The sequence below is a fragment of the Schistocerca gregaria genome, chromosome 8 (assembly GCF_023897955.1).
Source record: "Schistocerca gregaria isolate iqSchGreg1 chromosome 8, iqSchGreg1.2, whole genome shotgun sequence".
In the NCBI taxonomy this organism is placed as follows: Eukaryota; Metazoa; Arthropoda; class Insecta; order Orthoptera; family Acrididae; genus Schistocerca; species Schistocerca gregaria.
This window is the reverse complement of record NC_064927.1, coordinates 119,304,379-119,320,695: the sequence shown is the minus strand read 5'-3', so window position 1 is coordinate 119,320,695 and position 16,317 is coordinate 119,304,379. Positions and strand designations below refer to the sequence as shown.

The 16,317-nt window shown below is 40.0% G+C and overlaps 1 protein-coding gene across 3 annotated transcripts in view; it reads left to right on the top strand.

Annotated features, from left to right (window-relative positions):
• Positions 1-1,341: 1,341 nt before the first annotated feature.
• The window catches only part of LOC126284186 (ubiquitin-conjugating enzyme E2 L3), a 31,633-nt gene continuing 16,657 nt past the window's right edge, over positions 1,342-16,317 (top strand). Inside the window, exons 1-4 of one of the 3 annotated variants that reach the window (XM_049982931.1) lie at positions 4,622-4,873; positions 5,189-5,284; positions 5,364-5,550; positions 8,506-8,685. In XM_049982931.1, the coding sequence (XP_049838888.1) occupies positions 4,847-4,873; positions 5,189-5,284; positions 5,364-5,550; positions 8,506-8,660 (465 nt within the window). In that variant the 5' untranslated portion in view covers positions 4,622-4,846 and the 3' untranslated portion in view covers positions 8,661-8,685. Of the gene's footprint in view, positions 4,874-4,944; positions 5,047-5,188; positions 5,285-5,363; positions 5,551-8,505; positions 8,686-16,317 lie in introns of those variants that run through there. The other 2 variants (XM_049982930.1, XM_049982932.1) reach the window with 2 other exon arrangements.

Below are 16,317 nucleotides of genomic sequence, written 5' to 3'. Positions count from 1 at the left end.
CCAATTGGAGGACTTGCACCAGGCCTCTTGAGTGGTGACCAATTAGTGAAATCAATAACAAGCATCAAGTATTGAGAAAAAGGAAGGGAGATTAAAATTCCATCAGTGAGGTAGTCACCAGAGATAAATCACATGCTAGGATTACTGAAGGAAGCCGGCCATATCCTTTTCAACTGAACCATCCACATACCAGTAGTATTTGTTGAGAGCTGCTTACGGCAGAACACTACTGTAAATTTGGGTCTGGGAAAGCAAATGCAAGGCTAAGATTTATTGAAAGAATCCTGAAAAGTGGTTGTTTACAAAATTCTTGTCTTAGGCTCTTACCAAGTGGATTAATGGAAGAGATGAAAAATATTCAAAGAAGCAAGGTGCTTAGTTGGTTTGAGAATATGCTAGAAATGCTCAACAAACCAATGAGGGATGTTACATGAAATGCAGTATTCACTGCTGAGAGCCCTTGTTCCAATACAAATAAAGGTTAATCCTATTAATTTATACCTTTTGCCAGTTGTTGTTGTTGTTGTTGTTGTTGTTGTTGTTGTGGTGGTCTCATCATTAGGAAAATAACTGCCAAACTTGAGAATAAAGAGTTTTTCCTGTACATTTCACACAAATGGAAAAAGAATGGAGAAAATGAAACTGGTTCTTTATATGGGAAACAGGGCAGGTGATGTGACAGAGAGAATTATAAAGGCATATAAAATCCAACTAGGGTTTGGTTTCTGACCCTAACTCACAACAAACATGAAGTTCTGATGGTTTAACAATGGTGCAAGCTACCCCTGAACAAAAGAACTTGTCTGCTTGCCCATGCTCATTACAAATAACACAGTAAGAGAATTAAAAAATAAATAAATAAATAAATAAAAATAAAAAATAAATAAATAAATAAAATAAAATATTTTATAGCATGTGATAGCATAGGTCCACAAAACGTAAAAGAGGAGCCTGCTATGTAGATGAAACCATTTAGAAATATCAATAAATAACAAGGAATGTAAATGAATATAAAAGCAACAAACTTAAAACTCAAGATACATTTAGTTTTTGAATGATTAGTCATTAAGATCAGTTTTGATGTGAAACAATTACTTAAAGCAATCAACTGGAAGATTGCTCTGGTCATCATAGCCCTGTGATAAACACGGTTCTGCTTGTTAGGCCTTTCTTGCAATGATCAGTTACTAGAAAGGAAGAACAATTAGAGAGTTCAGTGTTCTTAGAACACAAGTACTGACTCAGACTGAGTAACGATCTCAAGGGAAACAGACATTGAGTAACCAAAAAAAAAAGTACCACACTTTACCAGTTAATTAAGGGGGCAGGGATGGGGAGGGAGTGTGTTAGCCTGCAACCTGATTCACAGGGAAAGTTGGTGATGACTGCCACGCAAAATTCTGGGCATGGATTAAGTCTTGATCTTTTAGATCCCTATTATTGCACCAAAATAGTATGAATTCGAACTGCATGGGAAAGGGCTGAGCATGGTAGGTGGAAGGATAAGAATTAATAGTTAATAAAATACATACATCACATGATTATGTACATACAATGATGTCAGGCCTTTGTTTCGCAACATCCAAAACTTTTTAAATTATGTAATCTGTGAAGATAAGATGACTAACTGGTTGTGCCAGAACCTTGAAAATTATGTATTTTATATTGCTGATATCATATGTACATGATCACATACTTGTAAGCAGAAACAAGTATCAGAAATGTTACCATCCATACCTGAACATACTGAACTGCATTTTGAGCTAATTTTGACACAGGTGTAAATATTAAGACAAAATTTGAGTTTGAAAAACTGAGGTGATTGATAACAAACAAATCTTGTCTAAAGAGAGTTCTGGTAGCAAACTTCGTTCCAAGTGTTGAGGTGAAGCATCACAACTCGTTTTTTCCTGTTACTAGCTTCAATGTCCCAGTGTTATAAAACGGAAATGACATTCTATTTAAAAATAAACATGTGCAATCAGCATAACAATACTGCTGAAAAAATGACAGCTGCAAGATATAAACAAAGTTATTACTGATTTTGTCCTCTGCCAAATATGTAAGCTAAGTACCCGCAAAATACAAAACTTAAAGTTACTACTGTAACTTGGGCACTGAACAGCAAATACTGATACAACTCTGTGTAAAATTAGTATGCACTCAGTTGCAGAATGAATATGAATTATAAACAATCCGTAATTTGTTTCTGAATATCCTTTTGTTGTAAAATAGTTCGGAGTATAGCACAGAATTTTTTGGTATGGTACTTACTACACTGATCATTTATGAGAAGATCGTCAAAATTGGTAAATACATTACAGTAAACTGGAACTGCTAATATTTACAGAATTAATACGCTGTCAGAATAAAACATTGTTTTGCACTTTAAAATAAATTTATCATACACAAAATACTTAATCTTGACTGTTTTGACCAAGTGCTACTTAAGTTGGTCTAACAGTCCCTGTTAAGATATTCATTAACAGAGCAGGAGAAGTTGTCAATGAAAAAGTCTTTCCAACTCTGTTTAAACCATGCTTTGTCTGAAACCAAGTTTGTAACGGTTCAAAAAATGGCTCTTAGCACTATGGGACTCAACTGCTGTGGTCATTAGTCCCCTAGAACTTAGAACTACTTAAACGTAACTAACCTAAGGACATCACACACATCCATGCCCGAGGCAGGATTCGAACCTGCGACCGTAGCAGTCGCACGGTTCCGGACTGCGCGCCTAGAACCGCAAGACCACCGCGGCCGGCGTTTGTAACGGTTGCTGGCAATTTATTGAAAATGTGCGTTCCTGAATACTGGACCCTTTCTTGGGCCTAGTTAGGGGATTTTTAGGTCTTTATGCAGATGATGGAGAATCTTGGCAAGGAGCAATTTGGCTTTAGACTGAATACGGGCACCAGGAATGCAAATCTCTCCTACGAATCTTGGGAGAAAGGTTTATTGAAAAAGGAAGAGACCTATATATACGGGCTGCATTGATCTAGAAAAGGCATTTGACAACGTGGTTTGGGCGAGTATAATGAGGGAAAAGAGAGTGTACTGGAAAACCAGATGACTTGTAAACTCATTACACTTTAATCAAAAAGTTTCAATTAAAGTGAGAGGAGAAAGTACAAACTGGATCGGGCTAGGAAAAGGAGCAAGACAAGGATGCTGTCTATCACCCACTACTTTCAACCCCTACTTGGAAAATATGGTTGACCAGTGCTCATTAGATGACAAAGGCGTAGAAATTGGAGGAAGAAGAGTAGGGTGTTTCAGGTTTGCTGATGACAGCACAGGGGAAAAAGAATTACAGGATTTGGTGGACACCATTGAAACTAATGGAAAAAATATGGAATGAAAATTAACAGAAATAAAACAAAAGTATTGACACTAGGAGGAAATAAGGAAATAAAAATTATGCTGAATGGAGAAATACTAGAACACGTGCAAAATTTTTAAGTATCTTGCAAGCAGGATAGACACCGCCTGGAAGTGCACCACAGAAATTAAAACAAGGATAGCAATGGCAAAAGAGGTGTTTTATAAGAAAAGGAGAATTTTCTGCAGCAGTTTGGACAGAGAACTTAGGAAGAGATTCACAAAATGTCTTCTATGGAGTGTTCTTCTATATGGCGATGAAACATGGGCTATAAGGAAGAAAGACAGAGAAAGGCTGGACGCTTTTGAGATCTGGACATGGCGGAGGATGGAAAGAATAAGTTGGATGGACAGAGTAAAAAATGAAGAGGTACTGAGAGGAGTGGGAGAGAAAAGACAGTTACTAGATGTAATAAAGAGAAGAAAAAGAAATTGGATTGGACACATATTAAGAAAGAATGATTGAATGATAAAAACAGTTTTAGAAGGTTATGTAGAGGGGAAAAGGAAGTGAGGTAGGAAGAGATTCCAGATACTGGATGACATGATGGATGGTACAACACACAGCAGCCTTACGTAGAAAGCAATGGATTGCAGAAAAATGGAGAGGCAAAGGACCTGCAGATAACTGATGTAGATCATTCCTAGTATTGATACTATGTATTAAGCAACTGGTTACAACTAGAGATACATTATTTGCAACAAATTTCATTAAGGAATAATATATTGAGAAGCAGTGGTTAGAATACAAAGTTCCTTGAACAGGTTCTAGAATTTACACCACAACTGATTCTTATTACACGCTTTTGCACGCAAAACTTTTGCTCGGTTTGACGAGTTACCCCAGAATATGATCCCGAATGGCATAATAGCATAAAAGTAAGCAAAGTACCCAAGTTTTTATTATATTTATATCTCCTAAATATGACATAATTCTCACTACTAATACAGGCTTGTTTACGCACTTAGCAATTCTGCGGTATGCCCTTCCCGATTGAATTTATTATCGAGTTTTAAGCCCAGAAATTTTACTCTGTCAACCGCTTCGATCTGCTTGTCTTCCCTCGATTGCGTATTTCTACTCTATCATGATACGGGAAATTTTGATGAGCGGCATACATGGTAAATTTCCGAACAGAAGTGACTTTGCAGTATAATTCTAAAACACATATCCGAAACGAATTATCCCTTCTTCTCCGCACTGTCTTGTCATTTGGAGCATTTATCTCTGACTGACTAATCCAAAGATAGCGAAGGAGTAGAATTTGATTCCAACTGATGGTCTTCTACATTTTGTTAGAATTTTATGTATTATTTATCATTTGTCAAAACTTGGGAACTGTTTCGTCCGAATAATTCTGTAAGCTAGTGTTTATTCCGCCAAAGCATTAGATTCAACGAATTATAAGTTTACGGCAAATAGCGAGGCTTTTGCTTCCGGTTATTGGAATATTGGGTAATAAGGAAGATGGCAGCGACCAGGAGGTTGCAGAAAGTGAGTAGCAAATTCTAAGGAGTGTTGCGAGATAAATTACTGGCTATGATTTATATAAAAAAAGATTGTATAGAATCTCATTAGCATGCATTAAATAGTTATACAAATTATTCATCTGTTTTCGCCTGTTGAAATGTGTTGATCTTCATTGAGAGTTGCATGACATTCCATAGGTATAAATTAGTTATTTCGTTTAGACACGGAACTATTCTCAGTAGTTGCAATGCAGAGCTGGATTCGTATCAGCCAGGAAAATCAATTATATGCATGTTACATGTGGATAGCTATATACAATTATGCTTTTGTACTTTTTAGGAGCTCGGCGACATCCGATCGTCGGGCATGAAATCTTTCCGAGAAATCCAAGTGGATGACTCTAATATATTAACATGGCAAGGTCTTATAGTGCCGGTAACTGTTTTATCGTTTGTAAATTTATTTATTACAGTAACTATTTATTTTTGTTCTTCACACGATTTTCCGTTTCTAGGATAATGCCCCTTATAATAAAGGTGCGTTTAGGATTGAAATAAATTTTCCTGCAGAATACCCATTCAAACCACCAAAAATAAATTTCAAGACCAAAATATATCATCCGAACATTGATGAGAAGGGCCAAGTCTGTCTGCCGATCATCAGCGCTGAAAACTGGAAACCAGCAACGAAAACTGATCAAGGTAACTAGAATTGGCAACGCTCTCATAAAAAACATAGAATTCTTTGTAATATCCGGCGGGAATTATGGCAGATAACTTGGTATCTAAAAACAGTGATAGTGGTAATGGGAGAAGGGTTGCAATAAGCGCGTGTTAAACAGCCTCTTTGTACGGAGTCCTCTACAGTACAAAATGCGTAGTCTGTCCACTGTCGTTTTACGATGTTTTTACAAATTTAAAATTTTCGGTAGCTTGAATGCTATATGCAATATGAGAACAGTATCCAGATCGTAGCGTTAATTTGCTGCCGTATACATTTAGGATGTGTGGTGATGCTTCGTCATTTTTATGTATACAGTTGATACACTGTCAAGATTTCCAGTTACGGTAGCCACGTATTTAATCCAGTTGCACGTTATTTACATTCAGAAAGTGGGTGCTCAACATATGTTGGAAGATAATGACATGTATTTTATAATCTGTGAGCTGTAAGTTATTGTAACTCTACTTAGAAAATATTAAGAGCAGGTTGGCAGCTAGACTGCAATTAATTCCCGCGCACCGCTAGTAACATTTGTCAAATCGAATTTCTGATTAGCACAGATTTAGTTATGGGTAAATGTAATGCTAGGCAGCATGACTGGAAAAAAGGGGGTGGGAGTGAGGAATTAAGGACTTCAGTTTTAGTAAGGGGTGAGATAAAAGGTAAAACTTGGTGTATAGTTAACTTTACTCCTTCGATTACTCATATTTCAGTTTCTGGCACTTTTTCGTAGAACACTTATTAGAGAAAATTTCTACAAATATATTATCTTGAAGATAAATCAGTGCAAGCCTTTAGTATGTAAAATAGGAGTGATTACATTCCTAAATTACACTAATTTGGTGTCTGTGCATGGACTGTTGACTTGTAAGAGATGAAAAGCGGATGAATGGTGCTACAGTGACATGTCATTGGCTTTTTCTTTACTTAGTTAGCATGAATTGTAGAGAAGTGTGATAGATGCACCATTGAGGCACATTTAAGTTGCAAATGCATGAAACTGCAGCTTTAATACTTCATAGGCTATTACAAGTCAGTATGAACTAGTGGAATAAATTTTGGACATGAATAATATGTGCCAGTTGGCCAACAGTTCATGCAGTGTAACTTCAAGAATACTCAGGATGTTTTTACTCTTCTCAGATTACTATCAGAATTAATTATTGATATCTGTGAAAAATTATTAGTAAAATTAAGAGTTAAAATGGTTGGCCAATGCTTACCTTCCAGAGGCAAGTCAAAATTCTGAGTACAACTGATAGGGACACACAAAAGTACAAGAAATTATCCCAGTTTCAGAACTACTACTTCCTCCCTTGGGGAGGACAGGGGGACGGATTGGAGAGGAGTAGATAGGCAGGACATGTCATTCAGTATCCAGCAAGAGAGGGACTCCCATGTTTAGAGGACAAGTGTAGCGAAAGATGAAGGGTATGCATGAGAGGGAGTAAGAGGTCAAAGATAATACAGTGTTAAGCACTGCTCTAGCATCAGTACAGAGAAGACTGCATCAGAAGTAAAGAAAGAGTAAGAGGACAAGAAACGAGTAGTGTAGTTAAGAACTAAGAAAAGAGAGGGGGCAGGTGAGACTGAGATGTTTTGCAATCCAAGTTTCATCTATGGAGTTCATCTAAGCTACTGTCAGATGGGAGGATCCAAATGGCCCATGTTGTGTAGCAAGGTGTCATGCTGTTGAACATATGTACCAACTGGATACATAGTGTATCAAACGAGTTTGTCTTCCGTCCACACTCGGCCTCACTTGCTGATGACTATTCTGAATATTGTTAAAGTATAATCCCTCCATTTTCTGTACACTCTCTTTTTCATGTTTTCCTTACTTCCTGTCTTCCCACCCCTCTCACTACCCCTCCCCCCCCCCCCAGGTCCACTTTATCATTATTTTCCACTTGTCCTTGCAACATGTGGGTCCTCTTGTTCTAAGGTCTGAGTGGCCTGCCCTTCCTTTCTAACCTTACCCAATTTAATCCCTTCTTGTACGCAGGAAGTTTCTCCGTATTTTAGCTCATTGACAGTAGTAAGTAAAGTTCTGGTCAGTCATTCTGTTTCATAATTTTTTTTTTCTCAAATTAATTTTTCTTGTGATCCAAAATGTTCTTTCATATTTTTGTGTGTTCATGCTTGATGATTGTAGCCATGTGGCTGCACTTAACAAGATACAATTTTTAAAGTATAACTTTACTTCTAAAAAAATTTTGTTTAATAATAATGTGTGTCGATTCAGTAGAGTGGTTTGTTCTTTCTATGATAGTGGTACACATTGCCAAGGCCAATTGCTGTTAATCCCCCGATGATTAGTTAAAGTCGCAGTGCGCAAAATTATTTTCTGATGTTTTGAAATTTTCTCACAGGAAGTCGTCTTGTGTGGACACACAAGAAGCCTAGAATAATTGATAATCTGTCAGTTTCTTTAAACTGTAGTAAATGAAAGAAGAAAAGCCATTCTTCATACTGGTTACATGGAATCAGTTGTTGAAGACCCATAGTTTTAGAGAAAAATGATAATTTTGACTTTCGCGTAGTGGGTGAAGTGAAAATGTTCAGTGAAAAGACAAATTGTGTAACCTGGAGTTATTAGTGGTTGTGGGGTCAACAGAAGTGTCGGAGTCCACCCGTCGGCTTTGACTTGTGACGTAAGGATGTTAGTTTAGTTTATAGGTGTGTTGTGTTTGTAGATGTCGTCTTGTTGCGGTTGGTGGCGTTCTCTGGTGATGTATTGGGTTCATTTGGGTGTCGGTGCTTGAAGTGTGCATTTATTGGTCTTGGCTGTTATAGAACAATGGAAGTTAGAGTCAGTGAGTTAAGAATTAAGTTTCCGTTGTGTTTGTTATTGTGGTGTCGTGTGTTGTTAATTGGTTTGCTGTTTGTCGCACAGTAAGTCGCTTAATTCAATTTGTGGCTTCTCTCGTTAGGTATGGATATGACTTCTAAGTGTAATAGAGCGTGTCCGCGGGCTGTAATGGGGGACAACATGTTGTCCGTCATTAAGTTTCTGCAACTTTTTGAGCTTGTGACGGAGATAGTGAAATGCGGAGAATGCAAGCAGAATATGCAAGTTGGGGGTTAGTGTGTAGTGCCAGAACTTTTTTATGGTAAGTAGTCGTTTTTTGGGTCTATTGTTCGCGTGTTATGATGTTCAGTGGGATTTTTGTGTGTTGTTGGGTCGGTGTTATTTACTGCATGTGTCGGTGGTTGATGTTTTGGTATTGGCACTTGTGGTTGATTTATGTATCTTAGGGGGAAGTACTTGATTTCAATTTTTTTAGTATCATCAGTTGTATTTGAGCTGCATAGGTCATGGGAAGTGGCCAATTACAATTTGTCGTCATAGCTATGTGTGTTTTGGTATGGTGAGCTGTTGGTCACCCATATAGGTCAAGGAAAGTGTCAGATTCCAATTTTTGTTGTTTTAGGTGTTGGTTTTGAGGTATTGATATTTGCTATGTGATTATAATTTTTGGAGTAGTTTTTATTTTGTGGTATCAACAATTGCGGTTGCGTTATGGGAAATACGAAAGCATCCGATCCCGCCCGTCTGCTTTGACCCATGACGTCACAAATATGGTGGAAACGACCATAAACCATGATTCCAATATGGCGCATATATAAAGTCGTTACGTACACATTTTGAGGACGAAAATACATCGGAAAACACACACACACACACACACACACACACACACACACACACACACACACACACATTCCACAAAAAGCCTAATGACACTAACGGGACAAGCGCCGGTAATAGGGGGTTTTTGGGTGGGGACAAACTAAATATAAACAAATTTAGACATCCGCCCTCATACAAAACCACGCAAAACACGAAAAAAACCGACATCACAAAACTCCCGAAATACCACTAAACACAATATCATCTGAAATCGGACACTTCCCTTGACCTATATAGCTCAAAATCCTATCCTGATACCAATACCAACATTCACAGCCACACATTGGGATCGAACACTTCCCTTGACCTGTTATCCTTAAGACATACAGCCGTCCATGGTCCGAGATACCGGAACTTTAAGTAAGCCTCATTTATTCACGACATACTGAACACTTCACGACTTCATCCAAAAATCCGAATAGTTGAAGAAATTTTATTAGAGACAACGCACTGTCCCTCATCACAGCCGACAATTGAAAACTGTTGACCTTGTCAGTCATATCCATACCTACCAAAGACATAAAAAAAAAGCAATTTACCAAAATGCACACACCACACCACACCACACACACACTCGCAAACTAAACCAAAAACATCACCTAACACACCACCAGAGAGCACCACCGATCACATCAAAATGACAACTACAAACACGCCACTCTTACAAACTAAATTCCGTGATGTCACACACCACAACCACCTTACGTCACGGGTCAAAGCCGACGAGTGGGATCGGACGCTTTGGTCGACCCGAGTTATGTGAAGTGAAGTGACCGATGCCTGTAGATATTGTAAGTGTAGCAGAACTTGGGAATTTTGTGTTTTTATGTCATCGTTTTGTGTGGTTGGGATTGTGGTGTGTGTCTATGTGTTTATAATTAATTTGTCCCCACCCAAAAATCACTAAGTTCTTGGGCTGGTCCCGTTAGTTTGTTTATATTTTTGGAGAGAGATGTGTGTGTTCGTTTTATATGTATTTTCATGTTTTGTTGTTGTTTATCATGTAATGACGTCTTAGGCACCATATTGGAAATGTTGAGAATGGTCATTTCCGCCATATTGGTGACGTCATGGGTCAAAGCAGACAGTGGAATCAGATTCTTCTATGTGCGCATGGTTGTGTTACACACTACTTGAAACTAGATTTTTGTATGTGAAGTTAATTGAACTATGGATGGCATGGAAAAGTCTAAAGTTTCAAGTGGAGCACTTTACAACCTTAACAAAGACCCATTACAAAATTTGCACTTTTTAAATATTTTCACTTCGCCTGTTTCTAAAATTTGTAAATATAAAGTCAAAACAATGGTCTTCCTCCAAAATTATGGAATCTGATTTATTCTTGGTAACTGACTCTTTGTAACCAGTATAAAGTATTGTTTTCCTCTATTCATTTGTCACTGATTAGGCACTAACAACTGAGAATGCGTAAGTTACTCTAGCGTTCTCATGTGTCCATTTTGGCTGAGAATTGACAAAGCCAACAAATGTGTGAAATTGAAATTTCGGTTGTAGTGAAAGACCGATCTACAGTGCAGTCTGAGGTATGTTAGTTTGAATGATGTGTGTTTTATTTCTCATTATTTTCTGTTTACATGCATCCGCTATCATACAGTATGTATACCTGAGGTACCCTGTGTGACAAAATTAGAAAACGAAAACTCAGATTTAAATGATTTCTTATGTGAAATTTTCTGGCAGATTAAAGCTATTTACCAGATTGAGACTTGAATCTGGGATAATCTCAGTGTTTGCTGGTACCATCTGTCATGAGCAGGTTTCCCAGGTCAGAGTTTTGATCCAGCACCAAGTTTTAATCTGCCAAGACCATTCAAATCAGTGCACGCTCCACTTCTAAGTGAAAATTCATTCTGGATTTATTAAATGTGTGTGCTTATTTGCCTCCTGCAAACAAATTATTTTTCTCTGAAAGTTCTGTGCGATTGTGCACAATCACCTGTAGCAAAGTCTGTGCAAGAAGATGAGCAGCTAGCAGCGTGATTGTTGGCTTTGACCCACGCAGTGCAACTGCTGCAGAGGAAAATATTACTTGAATGGCATTACATGATTGGTTGAGACGGGTGTGTGAAGCTGTTGTGTCCAGCCCTTTTTGTCAATGACCATCTTATGGCAACTTGACTATAGGATGTTAAGGCGGTGGTGGTTGTTGCATTAAATACTTACTGTTTCTCCTGCAATTGAAACAAAAATGTTATGTCATTTGGTATACAAACCAGTTACTCTGTCACCATAACTTTTGGTTTCTGCCTATAACAGTTGTTACCAACTTATGCTTCAGGGTTTGTGTGGATGGCTCCATGGAAAGTTTTACCATTATTTCTATAGTATGGCATATCAGTAATTTGACAATGACAAAACTTCTTACAACCACTGTGGTCCCAGAAGTACACTCAGCATAGAATCTGACAGGAATTCCATCAGAGCCAAGAAATTTGTTCAATTTTATTGATTTCAGCTGTTTCTCAACACCACTGACACTAATACTACATTTGAAAACAGAGTTAAGCATTTCAGCTTTTGCCTTGCTACTCTGTTTCAGTTCCTGTCTCATTTGCCAGGAACTAGATACTGCCTTTGATACTACTAACAGCCTTCACATATGACCAGAATTTCTTTGGGGTTTGTGAAAGATCATTTGACAGTATTCTGCTATGCTAGTTATTGAAGGCATCATGCATTGCTCTCTTGACAGCCAGACTCGTTTCATTCAGCATCTCTCTATTTGTACCCCTATGCTTTTGCACCTACTATGCAGGGAATTTTCTTTGCTGTGGCTATCTCATGGAGGTTCCCTCCTGTTACTAACTGTTCTGCTGTGTACAACATACCTATACAGTATGTGGTCAACTATTATTTTAAACTTGTCCCATAGTTCCTCTACATGCTCCTGCCATGTGCTGAAATTTTCAAGTTCCTCATTGTGATATTACACTACTGATTTTTTATTTAATTTGCTGAACCTATATATCTTCCTGTTTGTTTTAGTTGACCTTTGTATATTGGTAATCATTGTTGCCACAACTGTGTCATGTTCACTGATACCATCCTCAAAGACGTTGGGTATGCCATTAGATTCAATATATTTCCATCATGAGTGGAGCTCCTAACTATCTGTTCTGAGTAGTTTTCAAAGAAGGCATTCAGTACTGTTTCACACGATGTATTATCACACCACCACAAATAAAACTGTAATTTTCTCAATTAATTGTTGGATGATTAGTCTCCACAGATGATTACAGTATGATTGTAGAACATACATACAAGTGAACTGATGTCCAAAAATAATCTATTTTTCACATAATTGTGCAAAGACATTAGAGTACAGTTGTTTTGAAAGAGGGTGGGTGTGCTATTCTCAAAAATTTTTAATGGGTTCATTTAAGTTTAAGCCCATAATTATATTGATAACAGTAAGAGTTTATCGTGGCACTCACAAATGTTTGAAATTCGACAAGCTGTGGAATCTTTCTGTCCTGAGCTTCAAATACTCACTCTGTAAATTTTCTCAATGTTTTGAAAAAAGAACATTGTCTTCCCTCCAGGGTTTCCCATTTGAGTTCATGGAGCTCTGTAATAAGCACACGTTGATCGAACATACTTGTAAGAAACCTAGCGAATTTCTTAGACGTTTTCTGTTAATCCAACTTGGTGTGGATACCAGAATGGCTCACATTAGTGTTTTATACATAATCTTCTTTATAGTTGAACTGCAATTCCCCAAATTTTCCCAATAAACAGAAGTCGTCATTCACCTTTCCTAAGCCACCGCTCTTATGAGCTTGTTACATTTCAAATCACTTCGCAACACTGCACCTAGATATTTAACGGATGGTGGTTGTGACAAGCCGCACACTAGCAATGCTCTATTTCAACAGCACAGTATTGTTGTTCCTATTCATCTGCATTAAATAGCATTTTTCTGTGTTTAGATCAAGCTTTCATTCATCACAAAACTATAAATTTTGTCCAAGTCATCTTGTATCCTCATACAGTCAGTCAGCGATGACACCTTCCTGTACACCGCAGCCTCATCGGCAAATAGCTGCAGATTGCTGCTCACTTGGTCTGAGAGATCATTTTTGTATGTAGGGAATAAGAGTGGTCCTGCCACACTTCCCTGGGGTGCACCTGGCAATAAACTTGTCTCTGGCGAACACTCACCATCGATGACAACATGTGGGTTCTGTTACATAAGAAGTCTTTGAGCTACTTAAGATTCTGGGAACCTAATCCATAGGCTCAACCTTTCAACAGTCTGCAGTGGAGCACTGTGTGAAACACCTGCCGAAAATCTAGGAATATGGGATCTGCCTTCTGCCCTTCATCAGTGGTGCACAAAATGTCAAGTGGAGAAAACAGCAAGCAGAGTTTCACATGACTGCCGCTATCTAAATACCTACTGATTTGCATACATAAGCTTTTCCGTTTCAAGGAATTTTATTACATTTAAACTCTGAATATGTTCAAGAATTCTGCAGCAAACTAATGTTAAGGATATCAGTCTGTAATTTTGCTGGTCCGTTTTTGTACCCTTCTTATGAGCTGAAGTCACCTGCCAATTTTGTTTGTATCCTTCTTGTTGTTGCAAGTTCAACATACATTTATGCAACTGGTATGTAAATAAGTCAGAAAGAGTATATACAAACTTTCGAATAAGAGCATCATCAATCTCTCTCCCCAAATGTATGGTCATAGCTAATTTGTTGCTACAGCTGAGTAAATTCTCTGTTTACTTCCTTTTACAGAGCTGTTTTTTCTATTGGCACAAAGGAACAGGGTCCATCCAGCTTCATGATAGCACTAGCATGAACTAAGGAGCAGGGCATTACAATTCATTTGCTTTACGTTTAGGGAGGTAAACAGCTTTTCAGCTAAGAGTTAATTTGTAGACACTAGTCCAGATATTTATCATAACACTGTCTGAATGTGGAGAGTATGTAGCAGTTTCACATCAAGTGGAGAGTTGTCCCAGAACTAGCATAATTGTTGTTCATGATTCGCAACTGCATAGGTACCAGCAGGTGCACAAAGTGCGTCCACCAACATGCCACCACTTCATCACATCCTTTGTCCCTTCGTTTTATTGTCACTGGAATCTTGCTTACCTCGGGTACCACAACTTGAAGGTTCAAAGTTGGGTTCCAACTACTGCTGAGATTTTGTATAAGAATTATATTTTGTGGCAGGTGAAAATGTGTGTGGTGCTCAATCTGTCAGCTGAGTTGTCACTAGAATGAAAAGGACCATGTACAATTCAGGACCTTTTCCTACACATGTGATAAGATAGCAGTGCTATCTTTGCTCCCCAAAAGTTAGTTGATCCCCCCCCCCTGCGGGTCCGGGGTAAGAATAGGCGCGAGGTATTCCTGCCTGTCGTAAGAGGAGACTAAAAGGAGTTTCAACCGTTTCTGCCTTCCATGTGATGGTCCCCCTTGGGGTTTGACCTCCATTTTTCAAAATTCTACAGAAGTACTAGCCTTTTGAGGAAGGACGCCTTTCATGGTGTATCACTGGTCCTCAGTGCACTACGACCTTGGCACTCAGCGTTGTAACCGCACCCATTATTCCTCAAATTGGGCCTAAACACCTGATGGGTTGCACAAGTTACGCCCATCTGCACCTACGATCATGATGGACTTTCCATGGCACCCAAAATCCAATACGGTAGCCAGCCCGTTGTGGTGGGGTCGTCATGTACCCTCTTGGTTGTAGCCCCCTGACAACGCAGGGATCGTACTGCTGATACCTGAGCTGCACCCTCCCCACGTCGGCCAAGGAGTAGATACCCGTCTCCTTGGGGCATCAGGACTCCCGGCAACGGTCATCCTGCCAGGTGGCCCTTGCTGAGGCTGGGTGGCGCCCGTGGGGCGAGCCCCTGGTCGGAGTGGGTGGTATCGGGGCGGACGTTTCGCAGATGAAACGTCAGCATGTATCAGGTCGATCTGCGGCCGAGTCTTGTAAAAAGAAAGGTACTGTCTCTGGTTCTGGTTCTCCTGCCCTTTCCCCCTTGGCCAATCCCTGGGAGGAAGGACAGGAGCGCCGGCTTGGGGCGAAGTACTTCCCCCGCTATTTAGTCTGTTCACGGACCGATGGGGGGACGTTCGCCACCTCCAAGCCCATGTTCTTTGTCCAGCACATCGAGGACATCTTTGGGGAAATCGAGGCTCTCAGTAAAATGCGTTTGGGGTCCGTTCTTATACAGGCCACCTCCGCCACACAGTCGGCGGCGCTCCAGGCGTGCGACCGACTAGGGGACATCCCAGTGTCTATTGTCCTGCATCTGGCACTGAATAGGACGCAGGGGGTAACTTTTCATTGGGACCTCCTGCTGCAATCTGATGAGGAGCTCAGGGCCAACCTGGAGTGCCGAGGTGTGCATTTTGTCCGGCGAGTCCAGCACGGCCCCAAAGACCGTCGCATCGACACCAGGGCCTTTATCCTCACCTTCGAGGGGGACGTTCTCCCGGAGAAGGTAAAGGCGATGTGCTACCGGTGCGACGTGCGACCTTACATCCCGCCTCCTGTGCGCTGCTTTCGGTGTTTGCGCTTCGGGCACATGTCGTCACGGTGTGAGGCTGAGCCCCTTTGTGGCGATTGTGGATGTCCTCTTCGTGAGGAACATACATGCACCCCAGCACCTCTGTGCGTCAATTGTCCTGGCCTCCACTCGCCTAGATCTTTAGACTGCCCCATGTATCAGAAGGAGAAGAAGATTCAAGAATTAAAAACTTTGGACCGTCTCTCTTATTCTGAGGCCAGGAAGAAGTATGACCGCCTCCATCCCGTGACGTTGACACCTTCGTTTGCTTCAGTCGTATCCACTCCTTCCACAGTATCCTCACCCCTATCCTGTTCCCCCTCCACCTCCTCACCCCATCCGGGGTCTATGCCCCTGCCTCCCAAATCCCTCCCTTCCAAATCCTCCTCCCTCGCGGCCCCTGCCCCCTCTGCCCCAGGGGCCACCCATCCTCCTCCTCCTCCTCCTCCTCCTCCTCCCCCTCTGCCGCCTGAGAAGCGATCCTCTTCTCAG